This window comes from Heteronotia binoei, chromosome 9 (genome assembly GCF_032191835.1).
Source record: "Heteronotia binoei isolate CCM8104 ecotype False Entrance Well chromosome 9, APGP_CSIRO_Hbin_v1, whole genome shotgun sequence".
NCBI lineage: Eukaryota > Metazoa > Chordata > Lepidosauria > Squamata > Gekkonidae > Heteronotia > Heteronotia binoei.
Window position 1 is genome coordinate 96,426,701 of NC_083231.1, and position 18,109 is coordinate 96,444,809.

At 43.4% G+C, this 18,109-nt stretch overlaps 1 protein-coding gene across 3 annotated transcripts in view; it reads right to left on the minus strand.

The window, feature by feature from the left end:
- The window catches only part of PDLIM5 (PDZ and LIM domain 5), a 192,150-nt gene extending 181,744 nt beyond the window's left edge, over positions 1-10,406 (minus strand). For 2 of the 3 annotated variants that reach the window (XM_060247047.1, XM_060247049.1), the window contains exons 1-2: positions 10,153-10,345; positions 2,841-2,972 (exon numbers count right to left, since the gene is read on the minus strand). In XM_060247047.1, the coding sequence (XP_060103030.1) occupies positions 2,841-2,936 (96 nt within the window). In that variant the 5' untranslated portion in view covers positions 2,937-2,972; positions 10,153-10,345. Of the gene's footprint in view, positions 1-2,840; positions 2,973-10,152 lie in introns of all 3 variants that reach the window. The other variant, XM_060247048.1, reaches the window with a different exon arrangement.
- Positions 10,407-18,109: the final 7,703 nt, after the last annotated feature.

The window sequence follows — 18,109 nt, forward strand, 5'->3', positions numbered from 1 at the left end:
GCTTTACTGACTTCAAAAGCAATGCTCCATTCATTTGAGCTTATTTCATCCTAAACATAAAAACCTAAAATCATGATGTGTAAGGTCCCTATTCTACATGATATGTCCTTGTAAAACACTCTTGTTAAAAATAAGCCCATTAGAAACTAATTTTCTATTTGGTAACTATTTCAAAATTGCTGTTCCAGAGAGTTTTAAACTTGTCAGTGCCATGATGCCAGCAGCCAATACAAAGGACTATAAAAATAACTCAGAGCCTAGAATGAATTGCATGCATGACTGCCCCAAACCCAGGAAGGTCAAAACAGACAGGAGGACCTTTGGAAAGGGCATGTAAACAGCTCTGCTCCTTTGTTTGCTATTTCTTTATCAGGGTTTAATTAGCTAGCACATCTTATACTGGGAAGAGAAGAATGTGGAGTTGAACACACTGTTCTGATGTACCAGCAACACAAGATACTGCCCTTCTATTATCAGAGAATGATGCGCATACCAGAATGAAGTACACTAATTGAAGACTAAAAACATGCCATACAAAGCAAAAATACTATGCAGCAAATCCCATCTAAGCAGGGCCGAGAATGACAAGCAGACATTCATGTGTGTGTTATTTTAATTTTGTAAGCAACATTGAAATCAGTTTTAAATAAAACTGTAACCCACTTACAGCATGCGCTGTAATGGTATTAAGGAGAGCTACCATGGCTACAGGAAATGATTGGCACCTAGAGTGTCCCACATTCAACCCCTATCTCTCTTCAAATCTCTCAGGTTACAAAGTCTTGTGGAAGACCTTTGTCTGCTCAAAATCCTGAAGAAGTGAAGCAAGCTAGTCAAATGCAAGCTAGGTGGGCCAGTATATTTACATTACATTGATAATGGGAGAAAATGAATCATATTCATTTCAGAGAGGTTTTGCACAGAAAAAGGTTCCCAATGATTGGTTTTCAAAACTAGGCTTTTAAAAGGAAGTGTATATGACCCATAGTACTATAGGAAAGTGCTAAGGGAATCTCTTTCAGGAAAGGATTGTTGGCACAGAAAGTTATGGGGAAAAGTCTGAATGATTCAGCCCTTCATTTACTCTAAAACCTTTGCTTTGGGCTACTAAGAACAATATTTCCCCCCTAGCTTCAGTACCAGAGACTTAAAAAAACTTCATTTAAATATTTCAAACAATGCATATGAGTTGGTACAAAGACCCTAACAGAGTAAAATATAAAATATTAAATAGATTTGCTCATCCTTCTGAATCATTTTGGGTAAATAAAAACCCAGTCCTAGCAAAACAAAACAGATATCCCAAAGATATTGGCAACAACAGGGAAACTACACAGGGCAGATTTACATTTACTGCAAAGTAGAAATACATCTTTCCTTTCCTAGCTGTTTACATCTGTCATGCATAAATCTCATTATATATAATTTTTTAAAATATGAAAGTTTCCTTGAAGACGTTACCTATAATAAGATTGTAACATTCTTCTAACTACTCCAAAGAAGCAACTCACAGAAGATATATTAAGACCTCAATAAAAACCTGATTGATCTAGCATGTCTCACTGTGCCTCAAGTATCTTTCAAAAGCAGACTGATACTTTTACTACTGTTGAATGATCCAATGATGCTTTACCACTGCTGACTGACTCAATGTTTTGTCTTTTTAAACTGTTCTTTGTTCTCTTTTCTCCCCATTTCCTTTGTTTGTGATGCCCTAATATCCTACAGTGTCAGGAAGCATCTTTATGCTGTCTGACACCACCAGGCATATTACAGGGCCTTCTTAATCTAGCCCTTCTGTGATCCACACACTTAACAAGAAATGCACTGGAACAGGAAATTATTCTCTAGGTCCAAGGTCACCAGGCCGTCTTCCCACAAGGCACATCCATTTTGCCTTATCCCAGGTAATGCAGTAATCCCTAATCGGGAATAATTTTTCCCAGAGGGCTAGCATGAGAAGGGACACAGCCATTGCTGGGGAGCAGACACTGCCACACCTTTTGAGAGTTAGATTCCTCTCAGGAACTAACACACTATATAGTAGCATGGTTCAGACATGAAACTAAACTATGGTGTTTGTGTACAAACTAGGCAATTGCCTTAGAACACAGGTCTTCTGGGATGCCGAATTGGGTGCCCCCCACATGACTTGGTGACATTATCAGTGCGGGTGGGGGGGCAGAAGTTAGCCTTGCCTAGGGTGCCAGACAATCTAGGGCTGGCCCTATTTGTGTACCTTCCTTCACAACTTTAGAGAAGGATGAATTCATCATATCCATCTTGGTGCAATTTATAATTTGTCATTATACCCAAACCCAGAAACTTTGGTTTTCCTTGCAAACCAGTATCAAACCATAATCTGACATCTTGCACAGCAGCTGAAGACATTAAACCAGCTCACAATTTGAGAGAAGGACAGCATAAGTGCAGTGCTCCTTCACAAAGTGAAAAAAAAAATCTCTATTTGACAGTATGTCTGAACTATGTCAAGGATTATTACAGTCTGCTGTACTCAATCACACTCTGGCTCAGGTTCTCACCTGCATAAAACATCTTGTCAAACTATACAACTAGCTATTCTAATTTTTGAAATGTTTATAACTTAAATGTTCTGCTGTCTTAAAAACTGAAGCTTTAAAAATGCCCCACCAAATCAAAATGAAAACTCTGTTCTTTTTCTTATAAACAAGCTGAATATCCAAATTGCTTATGACAGAATAAATTTCTCTGCATTCAACAAGTAGATCGTGTTACAGAATTTCTATTTCTCTCTCCGGCTTCACATAACAATTATATATCAGACTTTTGCATAAAGATTGAAAGGCAAACATACTTACCCGTGAGATAGTTAGGGGCATATTGAAGTCTTTGCCCCCTTGAAGTCTGAAACCCCAAGGGGCTGGACCCACCAAAGAAACACTGTAGTTATTCATGATGATGATCAAGATCTAATTCCAGATAGTGAATGTCTGTAAGAGAGGTTTAAAGATTAAAGAATACTGAAAGTATAAATACTTAAGGAACATTCACAAATGTCATAGCAACTTTTCTTCTCATGGGGACCCAAAGTGCCTTACGTTGTTCTCCCTTCTCCCATTTTGTCTTCCTAACCACCAACCCCTCCATAAGAGTGACTAGCTCAGGTTCAGCCAGTAAGCTTCCAAGGCAGAACAAGAATTCAAACCTTAGTCTCCAGATCCTAGTCTGATTCTCTAACCACCACACTGTCTATGTCGCAGTGGTAAAGATCAAGTCCGTGTTCATATGTTAAACTTATATTCCTCAAGTTACTTGATTGGAAACTGCTTCACACTTCTAGATGGGCCAAGCTCTGGTCTGGAAAAAAACCTGGCTGGATCTGCTGCTTTGGAGTTCTGCTGGTCTTCCCCCTAGGCAGATGGTGTTTGTCCTATTACCACTTTTTGTCAGATTGAGCTGATCCTTTGAACTGTGCCTCTGTGTGAAGGTCAGTTATTTGGCTACCATGCACGCCTTGTTAATCCCTTGTTCAGATTACTACAATGCACTGGGGGAACTGTTTTTGAACACTTTTTCCAGAAGCTGTCCTTAGTGTATAATTGATGGTTATTGAGACCATTTTAAGCAGTGACAGAAAAGCCAGTACTGTTGCTAATTAACTTCTGGCACAACTCAAGAGTAATGGATTTGACCTTCAAAACTCTGGAATCGAGAGTACCTTTTGTAATACTACTTCCCTACTGAATGTCTTCCTCACTGGATGTAAGAAGCAGCTATCAATAGTTGGGCACGGAGGTCTAACATTTCTACACCTATCCTGAAGTCAGAAGCCATGTAAATATTTTGGGTGGTCTCAAGTGAAAGGTTCAACATGGATTTTTTTTTGGCTTGGGCTAATGCTGCTGGTTACAACTTTTTAAATATCTTTCTAGCCCAATATGAAACTCCATTTTTCTGAACCAGTTTGGTTCAGGAGGTGGAGAAAAATACAATGGGCTCTAGAAAGAGGCAGTGGGTGAGTGCCCCCTCACCCTTGTTGTCTTCCCATCCACCCAAGTGAAGGCATTCATTCCCACCCCCATCTCAAGGGGAACTGATCTCTGCCATCTGGAGAGCAGTTATAATTCTAAGTGATTTCCAGCCCTCACCTAGAGATTAGCAACAGGAGTTCCCAGAAGCAAATTGATGATTTGGGGGTGGAATCTATGGCACAATACCTGTCTGAGGTCCCACCCCTCCTCAAACCCACTTTATCCAGGCTCCAGTCCTCAAATGTCCAGGAATTTGCCAACCTGGAGTTGGCATCTATGAAGTCACACTGGCTGTCATTGGGGGGCTGCTGATGAACAGGAGCAAGCAGCCAGGTCTAGTTAAATCATGCCAGTCAGGTGGCATCAAGTCATCCAGAGGGTGCTGCCAGGGCTAGGATAGCCAACCTCCTGGTGGAGGCTGAAGATTTCTTGGGATCACAACTCCAGACAACAGAGCTCTGTCCCTATCCTGGAGAAAATAACTGCTTTATAGGGTGGACTTTAAAGCATTATATTCAGTCAAGGCCTCTCCCCTCCCCAAACTCTGGCTTCCTTATACTCCACAAAAAAATATCCAGGAATTCCCCACAAACTTGGAGCTGGCAGCTGTAGTCAGGAGTGAGCCCAAGGAGTTCTGCCTCAAAGGGCAAAATAGGCCTTGAAAAGGCCTCCTCCTTCACCTTGTCAGGAGTAAACCCCTGGTACTGCAAGGTAAGTTTTGTGCAGAGTGGCAGCAAGTTCTCAGTGTCTCATGCAGAGTTTTTAAGGACATGGCCAGGATTGATCTTGTGAGGTTCTGCATGGCAAGCAGATGCTGTATCGCTGAGCCACAGCCCCTGCTGTTGTCATCCCTCTAGACTTGTTAACAACCTGCCAGTGTCAGTTGCAGAGAATGTGAAGGTATTTTCTCTCTATAGCAAGAGGGGAATTGTAAAGGATGAAGGTTATTTGAGGTATTAATGGGATTTTGTGCAAAAGCTGGCAATATTGTGTGTCCCCCCCCCCACCTGCACAGTATCCTGGCTGTGCAATGCATTGTCGAAAGCAGCGCACACACACACCCTCCACGGTCTCTCTCCATCCCCAAGACACAGTCCCTGACTGTGTCATGCAACATTAAGCATTTCTCAACAGAGGCCAACTCTCTTCCTCCTCGGCACAAAATCCTTGTTCAACAATCCAGCACAGTAGTGACCCCTCCTCCCCCACCTGGCTGACACAGGCATTAGTGGCTCCAGCAGTTGCTGTGTGCCTTGGTAGAGGTTGAGGCAGTGAGTTGTTGGGATGCATCAGGAGAGCCCTTTTGGAAGTGTTGTGTGCTGTCGAGGGGTTGGAAGAAGGCTTTCATGGCGGCAGCTGAGGCTGTGTGAGAGGTGGATGTACAGAAGCCAGGCTATGAGCACAGCCTTGGAAGGGTAGAGAAGGGTAATTAGTGCTGCCTGAACTTGCGAGGCATTCCAGGGTGAGCAGCAGCCTGGAGGGCTGTTTTGTGAGCCTTGCTGGGGGAGTCAGAGTGGTGTTGGCGGTGGAGGTCCAATGACATTGTGGAGTGTGCAGCAGAGCAGCAGGGCCCCTTGTGAAGTTTGCTAGGGGCATTTGTGTGAGAGAGGAGCTGGGCACTGTTGTTGGCCATGTGTGTAGGCCATTTAGGGGTTGGTCGAGGTACTTGCTGCACTGGACGATGTTTGTGAGGGTGCTGTAGCCACTCTGAGGGCTTAAGGCTGTTGGTGGGGGGGCTACACACTGTTGTTGACTGTCATAGCCAAATAGGTATTAGCAGCCTGGAGGCAGTTCAGGAGGACACAGGACAGTGGGAGCCATTTCTGAGAGCTTATGAGGGAGAATAGCCACCAAAGTGCCTGCGATGTGTGCTTATCAGAGGCAAGAGTTTCAGCAGTTGTTTCCAACATTCCAGGGCTGATGTGGGTGGGGGTCGGGGAGTGAGCTACAGATGTGCAGAGGTGCGGAGTTACAGGTGAGAGGTCAACAGTTGTTGGAGCTCAGGTTTCAACCAATGGGAGAGCTCTATTTTGCCAATACCACTATGGTTTTATTACTGATATAGTCTGCTTCCATAGAGCAGAAAGGGAGCTCCATGGTTGGCTCCCAGAGCTGCCAATTAAGCTATGAACAACTGCTTTGGGTATATCTAGGGCTCTCCACAGGTCCACCCCCAGCACTGCCTAGGAATTGATTGAATCAAAGGCTGTCTGGAGAACAAACTGCAAAAAAATGAGTAACTTAAAGCTGCCATAGTTTGTTTTTGGGTTCAGGAATGATATGACCAAACAAACCAGTCCAAAATGAACCACTAATCAGCCTGGTTCGTGCTCAAACTGTGGTTCTTTTTTTGTTTGTGCCTAGCCCTACTAGCTACCAACAGCAGACCCATGGCCTCTTTTTATCTGCTATGGAGTTAGTTGTTAGTGAGATCTTCTTGCTGTCCCAAGCCTGTAACAGGTCCTTTTTTCTTTTCTTTTTGTTAATTTCTATTTTCAGGCTGTCTATACTTTATGCATTTTTTATTTTTAATATATGGTATGTATCAAATGATGGTTTGTATGACACACTAAAGCAAATTAAGTAGCCATAAGTGCCCAGGAAAAGTAATCTCAAATGAGTGGGACTGGCAGTGGTTAAAAAAACCATATATTCTCAAAATTTTATTACATAGCAGCAAACCAACATGCGTTGGCAAGTCTGTGTTGACAGGGGGCTTCAGCAATCGTGGCTCCTTAACAAATTTATCTTTATGATAATTGTTCTGAACACACATTTCCTGTTGCATTCACGCTTCATATTTTTATGTGGGTCATGAAACAGCTTATATGTACCCATTAAAAACAGTTTCAGAGAGTAGCTATATTCTGCAGTAGAAGAACTCAATTCAAGTCCAGTAGTATCTTTAGAGACCAAGATTTCTGAAGAATAAGCTTTCAAGAGACAAATATTTAGTGGCATTTTCTAATGCAACTCATGAAGGAAGGATCCTTGCCTTGAAAATTGGATGGAAGCTATTAAACAAGGTCCACATACTTTTGTAAGTGATGTAACTGTAGATTGCCCCGCTATTTAATTAGTATCCTAAACTCAAGCTATACCACCTATGAAGATACTACTCAAATGTTCTTATACAAGCACACTCAATTTATATATATATGGTACAGTGCTAAGCAGTCATGCATATTTAATCATTGGCTTCCTTGGCAATGAAAATATAATTACATTTCTGCTCTTATTTGAAATATAAATATTGATTTACATTTCTAATGCTAGCTTAATATTAGGACATTAACTTATGGCACCATTGAAACCCCATCCTATTAAATAACCATGTACAAGAATACTTTTTTGGGCGGGGGCATGAAGAAAGATTGAGTACTCTGGATTTAGTAAAATTTGCCCTGTGTGCATTCTAGGGCAAGAAGAATTCCCATAAACAAAATGCAATTAGTTAATGCAATCCAAGATTTCTTCTTGGAATATTTACCTAAGACACACAAAATGGCAATTTTTTGGTCACTAAAATTATGTAATGTAAGCCAACGATCTGCAAGAGAAATGTTTCTGCATGAAATCTAAGACATTTTAAGAAGTGAAATATATTTTCCATTTTTAATACTTTACTGGGGGAGAGGAGATTGGTCTGTGTAAAAGATTACTGTTTCAGTGTCACCTTAGATAAGATATTGTAATATTGCCTAAGTAGAAACTGGCTTCTATTTTTATATATTTGGAAAGACTGAGGCTATGCAAACTGTAAAATGAAACCAAAGCATGCTATGGAAAGATCCTGAAGTTAGTTAATATTTAAGGTGGAACCAAGCAAATGAGTTTGCATTTAAATTTCTGGTGGTTGAAAACATGAGTCCTACACCTGTGAACCAGATCTGCAGCCAACACTTGCAGCAAAGCTACAATAGCACAGCAAGCATTAGTGATTTAGAATTCTCAAAGCTAAAATAAAATTGGGTTTCCTAATACAGCATTTAAAGCACTGGTCTCAAGTTATATTGTAGTAAGGCTTCCTGAAAGTGGAGGGGAGAGAACCCAATGGTCTCAAAGTTCAAGATTTCCATATGAAAATTCTGCTTCCCACCTGTTCCACCCAACACATTTGATCCATTAAGCATCATAGCAGCTGTCCTAATGGAGCTCTTCTATGTGAACTCTCATGAGGAATAAATGTTGGGGAGGTGGGAAGCTGCTTCTGGAAGAACTTCCATTTCACTGATTGCCACATGGCCAAGCCAGAAAGACATCAGTCACAGCACTTCAGTCTCCATGAACTAGTGCTCACAACCAGGCAAGAGATGCCAGGCTCCCAAGTTTGAAAGCTACTGCATTGAAGTTCTACATACCAACACAATTTAAGGCTGTAATGTTTTGTAGATTCCATAATATGGATTACCGTTTGGACTAACGTAGGGTATTCTGGATTGAGTCACAGAATACAAGGACTTTTGTGTTGCCATCTGTATCTGTGCTTGGAATCTGGAATCTTTTTTCCCCCTTTAGCTTTGGAGATGCTCATTTTGACAATCTGTTTCTTAAGTAAATCCTGGCCAGGCTTAGATTTGAGAGATGCATGGGTCAAAAGGAACATCTCATTGACTAAATCACGGTTATAGTTTAACTACACATGCTTGGAAGAAAATAAATGGAAAGCGTTACCATGGAATTAAGTGTCCATGGACAGTTTGTTTAAAAGAGCAGTTAAGAATCCAGTATCATTTTCAGTATGCACTTTAGACAAAATTTGATACAGTGCTCTCATTATGACTCTCTTTCTGCTACTTAGAAATTCTAAAACAGTAACCACAAATTTGCACATACAATATTGAATGCCTGAAGGCTCTGTTGTACTTTTTTAAAAGCTAAAACAAAATCCACACAGATTTCTCACTTCCCTGCTAGAAAGGATCTGATGTATACCCTACCCTAGGAATCAACCTGAAAACAGAGAAATCAAGGGACTTAGAGGAACTTAATTACTTGATCACACAGCTACACAATACTTAAAAAAAATTACTTTAAATTGCTGCACATTTAACCCAAAAGCTCAGGTGCATCCAACTGAAAACCTTCTGCAATAGTTAGATAAGGAAGTGTGCAGTAATCTGAAGCCAGTGCAATTTTGAACTGAGTTCTATATGTTCCTGCAAGCTAATTATGGGGCAGGAAAGACTTCCCTAAAAGGCAAACTACGCTCGACTAAGCAGATTTTCTACCCTTTTGTACTTTTACTTTTTGTCATCTACCTAGTTGCAAAAGGCCCAGCAAGAAGGAGGAAACAGAGCCACCAAGCAATCCCACACCGTTCACTCTGCCCCGCCTAGCTGTTTTGAACTTCCCCAGTTACACACTTTCCCCTTTATTCTGTTTGCGACTAAACATTTCCACAAACAGCAATTCTACTACCTTCCCCGCCCCGAGAAAACCTCCACCAATGCTCAGCACCCAGTATAGCTTAGTTAGGGCACCTATTAAAAAGTTCACTCCCAACTTGCCATCTTCCTCCTGCTCCTTTCTCAGAAGTCTTTAAAACTGGGGGGGGGGGGGGGGGGGGGGGACGACACCCAGAGCTTTGGGACAATTCCAGAATTCGGATTAGGCAGCCTATTCTTTTAAAGCCACGGCAAAAAAAAAAAAAGAGTAGATGATTCACGGCATAAATTAAGGAGAGATTTGGGTCTGCTTGCGAGGACTTCCAATGCAAATTGAACCAATGCTTTGAGGCTAATTCCCCCCCCCCCCCACACACACACACACTCTCTCTCTCTCTGCCCCCCCCCCCTTCTCAGCCCCAGAATAAGCAGGGCTCCCGTTCCCTCCTCCAAATCCTCCCGCCCTTGAACCCTACGCAGAATTTCGCCGGCGCCCCTGGGGACTAGAGGAGCATGCGCCTTTCCTGCAAGGTGCTGCTGCCCGGCATGTCTGTGGCTCTCTTTGCCCGGCGTGCCAGGTGTCTCCCCCCTCCCCCCACACCCTTTGGACTCGCCAAGCGCCTTTTCGCGCAGCCCTGAGAGATAGAGAGGGTGGCTCCTTGCCCTACTCCCCGTGACCCGGCGCTCGTCCTCTTTCCCCCTTTGCCCCGGCGCTTCTTCTCTGGCTCCTGACCCGGTGCCCCTCAGCTCACCTCCGAACCGACTTGGCTGCCCAAGAGACGCGCCGCTCTGAGCGCACACAGCAGTAAGGACGCGCTCCCGCTAGCTGGCGTGCCTGTGAGAGAGAAGGCAGACTCCTAGCCGAAGGTCTCGGTCGGCTGGCTCTTGTTTGCACTTCCGCCCCCTTTTCTCTTCGCTCCTCCCCTCTCCAGGACGACGACGCGCTCTCCTGCGGGGAGAGGAGGGAAGCGCCCAGGCGCGCACCGCGTGGGACTGCGAGAGGGAAGTGCCGCCGTCTGCACCGACGGAGCCAAGGGTCAGGAACGTGACAGCCCGGGGCTCTCTTGGCTTACTCAGAACTTCTGAGTAAGGAAGCCCCACTGCGGGTTCCCCTGGGAAAAATGACGCTGGGTGGCCAGGCTCGTTTGGTGCAGCCACAGAAGCTTGATGCTTCTTAAAAACTAAATTTATTCTGGGTAAATACTGTAATAGATATGTTAGCTGATATGGGAATATTCCAAAAAGTTGTGTCAGGGCCCTTCCCATGAAGTTTGCTGTTTTCTTGAAATATTGTCCAACCTCTCCCCCCCCACACACACACTTTTTAAACTAAACATCTGCTCAGGTGCAGAGTTTTATTGAGAACTCGGCAGCTTTGCAAGAATTCAATTAGAATATTGGACTAGGTTCTCGGAATATTGGACCAGGCTCAAATCCCCACTCTGCCATGGAAGCTTGCAATGCTGGGTGACTGACCCTGGACCAGGAATGCTCCACCTAACCTACTTCACAGGGTCGTTGTGAGGATAAAAGGGAGGGAAGGAGAATAATGTGACCTGCTTTGGATCCCCACTGAACTCATAAATGAAGTAAATAAATATACAAATGAATAAATAAAAGTTTTCAGGAGCTAGAGCTTATATCTTAAATTCATTAAAGTTCTGACCACAGGCCCGTAGCCAGAAAAGTTCTGGTGGAGGGGCTCCAGAGGAAAAAAAATCGGTGGGGCTGCAAGAGCAGCAGCAGAGAGATCGGATGGGGGCAGGAGCGGCTCTAGGGTGAATAGCGCCCTAGTCAGGGGGTTGCAGGTGACTCCCTTGAAAGAGAGAGATGCTGTCAGGGGGTTGGGGAGGGAGGGAGAAAAAAAGCATGCTCACTCGTGCTTGCGCTTGGGAAAGGGAGGGGGACCAGCGGCACAAGCATCTCCTCATTTAACTGCCGCCGGCGGAGGAACGACCCAAGTGACAACTGAGAAGGCAGTTCTTTCCCTCAGCGAGCTCATCTGGGCAAGGTCCCTTCAAGCCGGGGTCCCTCCTCACCCTCTCTCCAGCACCTGCCCACCGCCATGCTCTGCTCCCCCGCTCCCCGCCCCCCGCAACTAAAACTAAGCCCTGCTGCCGGCTCCTTGCAGCCTGTGCCTGCGTGTTTTGTTAAGAGAGTCTCCTAACAAAACACTGCAGGCGCGGGCTGCAAGAAGAAGCTGGCAACAGAGCTTAGTTTTAGTCTGTGGCCCCGTGAGCCCCATGGCACAGAGTGTTAAAGCTGCAATACTGCAGTCCTAAGCTCTGCTCATGACCTGAGTTCAATCCCTGGTGAATGCTGGGTTTTCAGGTTGACTCAGCCTTCCATCCTTCCGGGAGGGGGGGAGAGGGTGTAGATGACTGGGGAAGGCAATGGCAAACAACCCCGTAAAAAGTCTGCCGTGAAAACGTTGTGAAAGCAACGTCGCCCCAGAGTCGGAAACGACTGGTGCTTGCACAGGGGATCTTTCCTTTCCTAGGCAAATGCCTAGTTTGCCTAATGGACAGTCCGGCCCTGATTGGGATCTGCAGCCTTCATCCCCAAAGACATAGATTTAGCTTGGGAAAGCAGGCAGGAGACCTGTTGGTATCCAGTTTGACTTACAGAGTTTGTTTCTAGTTTTTAGCACCAGTAAATTTCTCAGATGTAAAGACCCAACAAGAGCCCTACATGCAGTTTTCTAGCAGCCTCGCCTGTTTCCTGTGCCTTCAGCAATAACTTCTGGACCAGCACAAGACATTTTGGCAGTCCAGCAATTCACCTCTCATGCTGCCTTGTCTTGCCTCCAAAACAAGCCCCGGGGTCAGCACATCTTGTTCTGTGCTGCCCTGCTGGGATTGAACTCTGTGGGATTTGTGTATCAGTAAAACTGCTTAGATTCTTTGCTGCACATGTCAAAAAGTATATTAAAAGTAGGTGGGTTTTCCTGACCCTGAGCTGACTCAAAGCAGATGCCTTTATTGACAGAGGAAGGATCTGTCCTGTTACACTGTATGTGGGGTGGTAACATTCTTTGGGAAGGTTAAAAGATCCAAGAGGCAAGGTAGCTTCAGTGTCATAGTTTCCCTGTGCAGTGTTAGACCATTAAACACATGTATGGCTTTGTGGGGCAGGCTGTGGCTCAGCAGCAGAGCATCTGCTTGGATCCCTGGTTCAGTCCTCAGCACTTCCAGGTCATATGGTCAGGGGTGATATGAAAGACCGCTGCCTTGAAGAACTGCTGTTAGAGTACATAAGAACATAACAGAAGCCATTTAGATCAGGCCAATGGCCCATCCGGTCGAACACTCTGTGTCACACAGTGACCAAAACCCAGGTGCCATCAGGATTTCTACTAGTAGGGCCAGAACTCTAGAAGCCCTACCACTGTTGCCCCCCAGGTACTAAGAATACAAACCACCATTGTCCCAGACATAGTGTTCCATCAGTACCTTGTGGCTAATAGCCACTGATGGACCTCTGCTTTGTATGGTCATCCAATCCCCTCTTGAAGCTGTCTATGCTAGTAGTCACCACCACTTCTTGTGGCAGTGATAAACAATACTGATCTCGATAGACCGAGGGTATGATTCAATATAAGGTGGCTTCATATGCCTTATGCTGCATCAGGCCACTAGCTTATCAAGGAAGGTTAGTATTATCTGCTCTGATTGGCAGCAGCTCTCCAAGGTCTCAGTGAGAGGTCTTTTGGACACCCTGACACTGGAGATGCTAGAGGCTGAACATGGAATCTTCTTCATGCAAAGCTGATGCATTCACACAATTGTCATACATGTATGTTTGTGCACATATGTTTATGTAAGTACGTTAAAGTTTCATTACTTCAGTGGCTTGCCTTAATCACAGTCTGCTTGTCACAGGGTTCACGTGGCAAATGTGAGAAGAAAGAAAAACAACCCTTTTGTAAATAGACCCAACTTTATGTTAAACAACTGTCTAGCACTGAGCTATGTGCTAGGGATGGAGTGACTGTATCATTTACAGAGGTTGTCCTGTATATTGCTGTATATTACTGTTTGCCTGGTTACATGTTCTATTGAACACAAAGAAATTGTTATTAACATGGCGTGTTTTTCAAGCACCTCCCCCTTTATGACATATTTTAGGTACGGGCCTGGTTTGGGACCTGCAGGTTGAAGTCTTGTTTGATTGTAATTCTAAAAAAAAAAAACCTTCTGTTCCTAGCAAGTCAGGTCATGTCAGCCTTTTACTACCACCCATAATGATGAATGCACTGGCTGAATGAATGGAATGTGTTGTCTTTTGAACCAGTCCATTGTAAGCATACTACTTCTGCACTTCAGACCATGCTAGTTTACCACTAGTGCCATCACCATGAGTATCTATGCCTAGCAAGGACCACCACATGCCTAGGATGTTCTGTGCAGTTTGCATTGCTTCTCACATGTACAGTGTGTGGAACAAGATACTTGCCTTCTCCTTGGTGGACTCTTCCACTTTCAGGCAAAGCCTAGTCAGGAGTGCAAAAACCAGCTGGGCATGCTTTATTTAGAGGTGATTCATACATCCAAATCATTGCTTCATGAGCAGTTACATCACTCAGAACTGCCATTTTCTTCACAATCTGCATTCCTCCCAGATTGAGTCCACATTGCCATTTCTCTTATGTCGCATCTGCATCAACATGTGAAAATGGTGAAAATAGCCAGAGAAAATAGTTTGTGTGGCGGCGGGGGAGGTATTTTTATTTATTTAAAATATTTGTTTCTCGCTTTTCTCCCAATCAATAGGACTCAAAGGAGCTCACATACTTTACAATATCACACTGGTAGAAGGGATAAATAGAAGGAAGAAAGCTACAGCCCTTGCTCATGGGCTACGAAAGGCATGACAAAAGAGCTCTGCTTCACAGAGCCTCTGAAACCAGCATACGTTTGGGGCCTGCCTTGTGTCATCAGCAGGGCTTTTTTTGAGCAGAAACACACAGGAATGCAATTCTGGCAGGCTTGGTGTTGGGATGTGTGGCCTAATATGCAAATGAGTTCCTGCTAGGCTTTTTCTACAAAAAAGCCCTGTGTGAAACAATGATAACATCAGGGGTGTGGCCTAATATGCAAAAGCATTCCTGCTGGGCTTTTTCTATTTAAAAAGTCTTGGTCATCAGGAAGCTCATTCACACACACAAGGACACATGAAGTGGCCTTATACAGAATCAGACCATTTTTTCTACTCAGACTGCCAGCAGCTCTCCAATGTTTCAGGGGGAGGTCTTTCATAGGGGATGTGGCTCAGAGTTAGAGTCTCTGCTTTGCATGCCGAAGGTTTCAGGTTCAATCTCTGGCACCTCCAGTTAAAAAGATCAGACAGCAGGTGATGTGAAAGACCCTGGAAGGCAGCTGTCAGTCTGAGTAGACAATACTGACCTTGATGGACCAGTGGTCAGATTCTGTCTTAAGCATTTCTGTGTGTGTTTCTATATACCACTTGATTCTTTTTTTCAACTGGAGGTGTTGGGGATTGAACCTGGGACCTTCTGTATGCCAATCAGATGCTCTACCTCTGAGTCACAGCAACATCTCACCACAACACAGGTTTCGCTAGAGAGAAAGCAAGAGCCCGAGCAGCAGCTGTTCTTAGTGACCTAAGTCAGGGGACTATCAAGAATGTCTGTTATTGATAGGTGGGGCTCCCTTGACGACACAAATTATTTCCCCATTCCCACTTTTTGTCAGTGGAACAGAGGACGGAGCTATACCATAGCAAATAGAGATGATGCTCCATCCACATTTGCCATAGCAACTTGAGGGAGCCGATGTGAGGTAGTGGTTAAAGTGTCAGACTGATTGCTGGGAGACAATTTGCTGGGGAAAACTTGTCCCTGTCACACACTCTCAGCCCAACCTACCTCGCGGGGTTGTTGTGAGGATAAAATGGAAAACAAAATGACATGTGCTGCTTTGGAGCCCCATTGCAGGGAAAGGCAGGGTAGAGATGAAATAAAATAAATGAATGTGGAGGCAAGGATTTTACCAGGAAATACATGCTAAGTTTATTCTCCCTCTGGTCGGGAAGTTTCCAGACTGTTCTGACTCTGAGCTTTTAAGGCAGCTTCGCATGGGCATTAATGTGCAGACTACAGCTTCTTGCGCAAGTTTTTTTGCTGCTGCCTGCAAAGTTCACAAGGATATGTTATGTAATACTTCAGTTTCTTAAAATTACTCATCTAACTTGTTACTGTCTATTTTAATTTGTTTTTATATCCCATTTAACTGATAGACCACTTTTAAAATTCCCAGCAGTGTGTATAAGGATCTGTGCTAGTCGTAGGCCATAAGAAATAAATTGAATTGATTTATTAAAGCAAGGAGAAATCAGTAAAATCAAATGATGCATGGTAGGGCACAAGTTAACATTCCCATTACCATCTGTTCTTACTGACAACATACATATGCATGTACAGACACACACATACACACACACCAGCTATTTTACTCATCTTGGAACTCATGTGCTGAAAAAAATGGCCTGTGAGAATAAATGAAGTAAGTAAGTGGGGTACAAAAAGTGCAACAAGGCTCTTCCCTCCCACTCACCAATTTTCTCTAGCAAATACCTACCCAGCCCCCTCCATTAGAGGAGAGATGGTTTTAGAAGCCTCCTGTTTGCCCTGTGAATATCCTTAGTGCTCCATCCTTTATTATCCACTGAGGAAAACTATTAATTTAGCACGTGTGCCTGTATTTGATTCTTAGGGCATTATCTGTCATCACTTGGTTGCCAATTCTTCATCCTTATATTTCCATGACTCTATACCACCCATGAAGCAGGGATTAGATATTCCTTCAAACCCCCTAGCTCCCTTCATGGATTGATACTGTGTTAGTGGAAAGAAATCTGCAATTAACATGCACATGTATATAAAATGCAGTAAGTGTTTCATAGATGGTTTCCTGATAAAATTAACTCTCCATTTTGGCTACACATACTTCCCATTTCTTTGGCGACTTACACAAACAAATATACTTTCTTCTTGCATAGTCACAGCCCCCCCCCTCCGCCCCCAAAGAAAATCCTGGCTATAGGGCTAATAGTCCTCAGTGTGAAGAGTACAAGGTCAAGATATCATTTGCTTTGGAACAGAGGAATTAGAATGGTTTGATAATTGTTGGCAGGGATGTGGCCCATATTCCAGCCTACCCGTAGTACATAAGATTTATTTTAGTCTGTGACTCAACAATGTTAAAGAACAACAAAAGGTGCAATCCAGCCAATATTATAGTGGGAAAATAAAGCATGTCTCCCTTTAGTTTAGTTTATTTACAAACTGCCTTTCAATTCAAACAAAAGGCCTCAAGGTACTTTACAATACAAGAAAAATCAATGAAAAGCCAGTAAAATACAATAAAAATCAGCAAAAATAGTTTTAAAAATACATTTCACAGTAATGCCTCTCCCTCCGCTGCACCATCTCTTCTGGGTCTAATTCAATAAGTCTCTTGAAACCTTAGCTTAGAAATTCTTAGATGGTTTTAGCTTCCCAAGATTTACAGGGTTTTATATTTAAAGCAGAGTTGGGAAAAAGGATAAGTATTAAAAAGGCTGTGAGGAGGAAGGACAAGTGTAAAAGCCATCTCCTCCAAGTGGATATCAGATACTCAGCACTGCATTGGGATAGTCTTGGAAGAGAAATTAATGTTTTGTTATTACTAATGACATTCATGAAGACTGAGCAATAGATTTATTCTGTGAGGCTCAAAATCTTGGCCTGACTAGACTGTTGTTCTCAACAAGGCCCTATGTGTGAAAAGAAAGTATACCAATCAATCATCCTTTTTCTAAAACTAAAGCCAAGTGCCTTTGTTTAATTCCACTGCCTTGACAACAGGGAGTGGGGTGTATACAGAGAATATGCATTATTTCTAAAGGGCAGATGCAAATCGTCCGGTTAAGGAGGAATAGTTTTGTAGGACATGTTCCTGAACACTATGCACAAATGCGTATGCCATGCTTGTAAATCAAGATCTAAATCTAGTTGATGAAAAAAAATATATATCTGCTATATATAAATAACAGGGTGTGGGAGGGTGAGTGTGGGGGTGGGTGGGTATAAAGTGCAGTCAAATCACAACCAATTTGTGGAAACCCTACAGGGTTTCCAGTTCAAGTGATTATGCAAGTGAAATTAGTCATTGCCTTCCTCCACAAAGTCTTCCTTGGTGGTCTCCCATCCAAGTACCAATCTTGCTTAGCTTCCAAGATCTGATGAGATCAGGCTATACTGCACCATGCTACATCCTGATAGTTGCATAGTGTTCCCTATTCTTTACATAATGTGTAATCCCCTGGAAGAAAGAAATTAACAAGATACAGCAGGAAAACAATTGGACTTGGCAATCAGCAAATACCACAGTTTAAAACAAAACAGTCAACAGCTATAATAAATGCCTTGCACTGGCTTCTGGTTGAAGTCTGCCAGTAATATAAAGCTATTAGTATTGTTAATTATTTTTTGAGTGATTGTCAGCAAGGAAGAAGCCTTTCAGTTTTAGATTTAAGGCTCTCTCCAGTCATTATCTTATTCCAAGTCTCATCTTGCCTGGTACTTCTACTGCCATGTTGTGCCAGGGGGCAAACACCTGGGAAATGAACACATGTGTGTTGCTAGAGGGGCTTGCTGGAGGTAAGAACAGCATGCATGAAACCCTTCTTGTTCATTCCCCTTCAGTA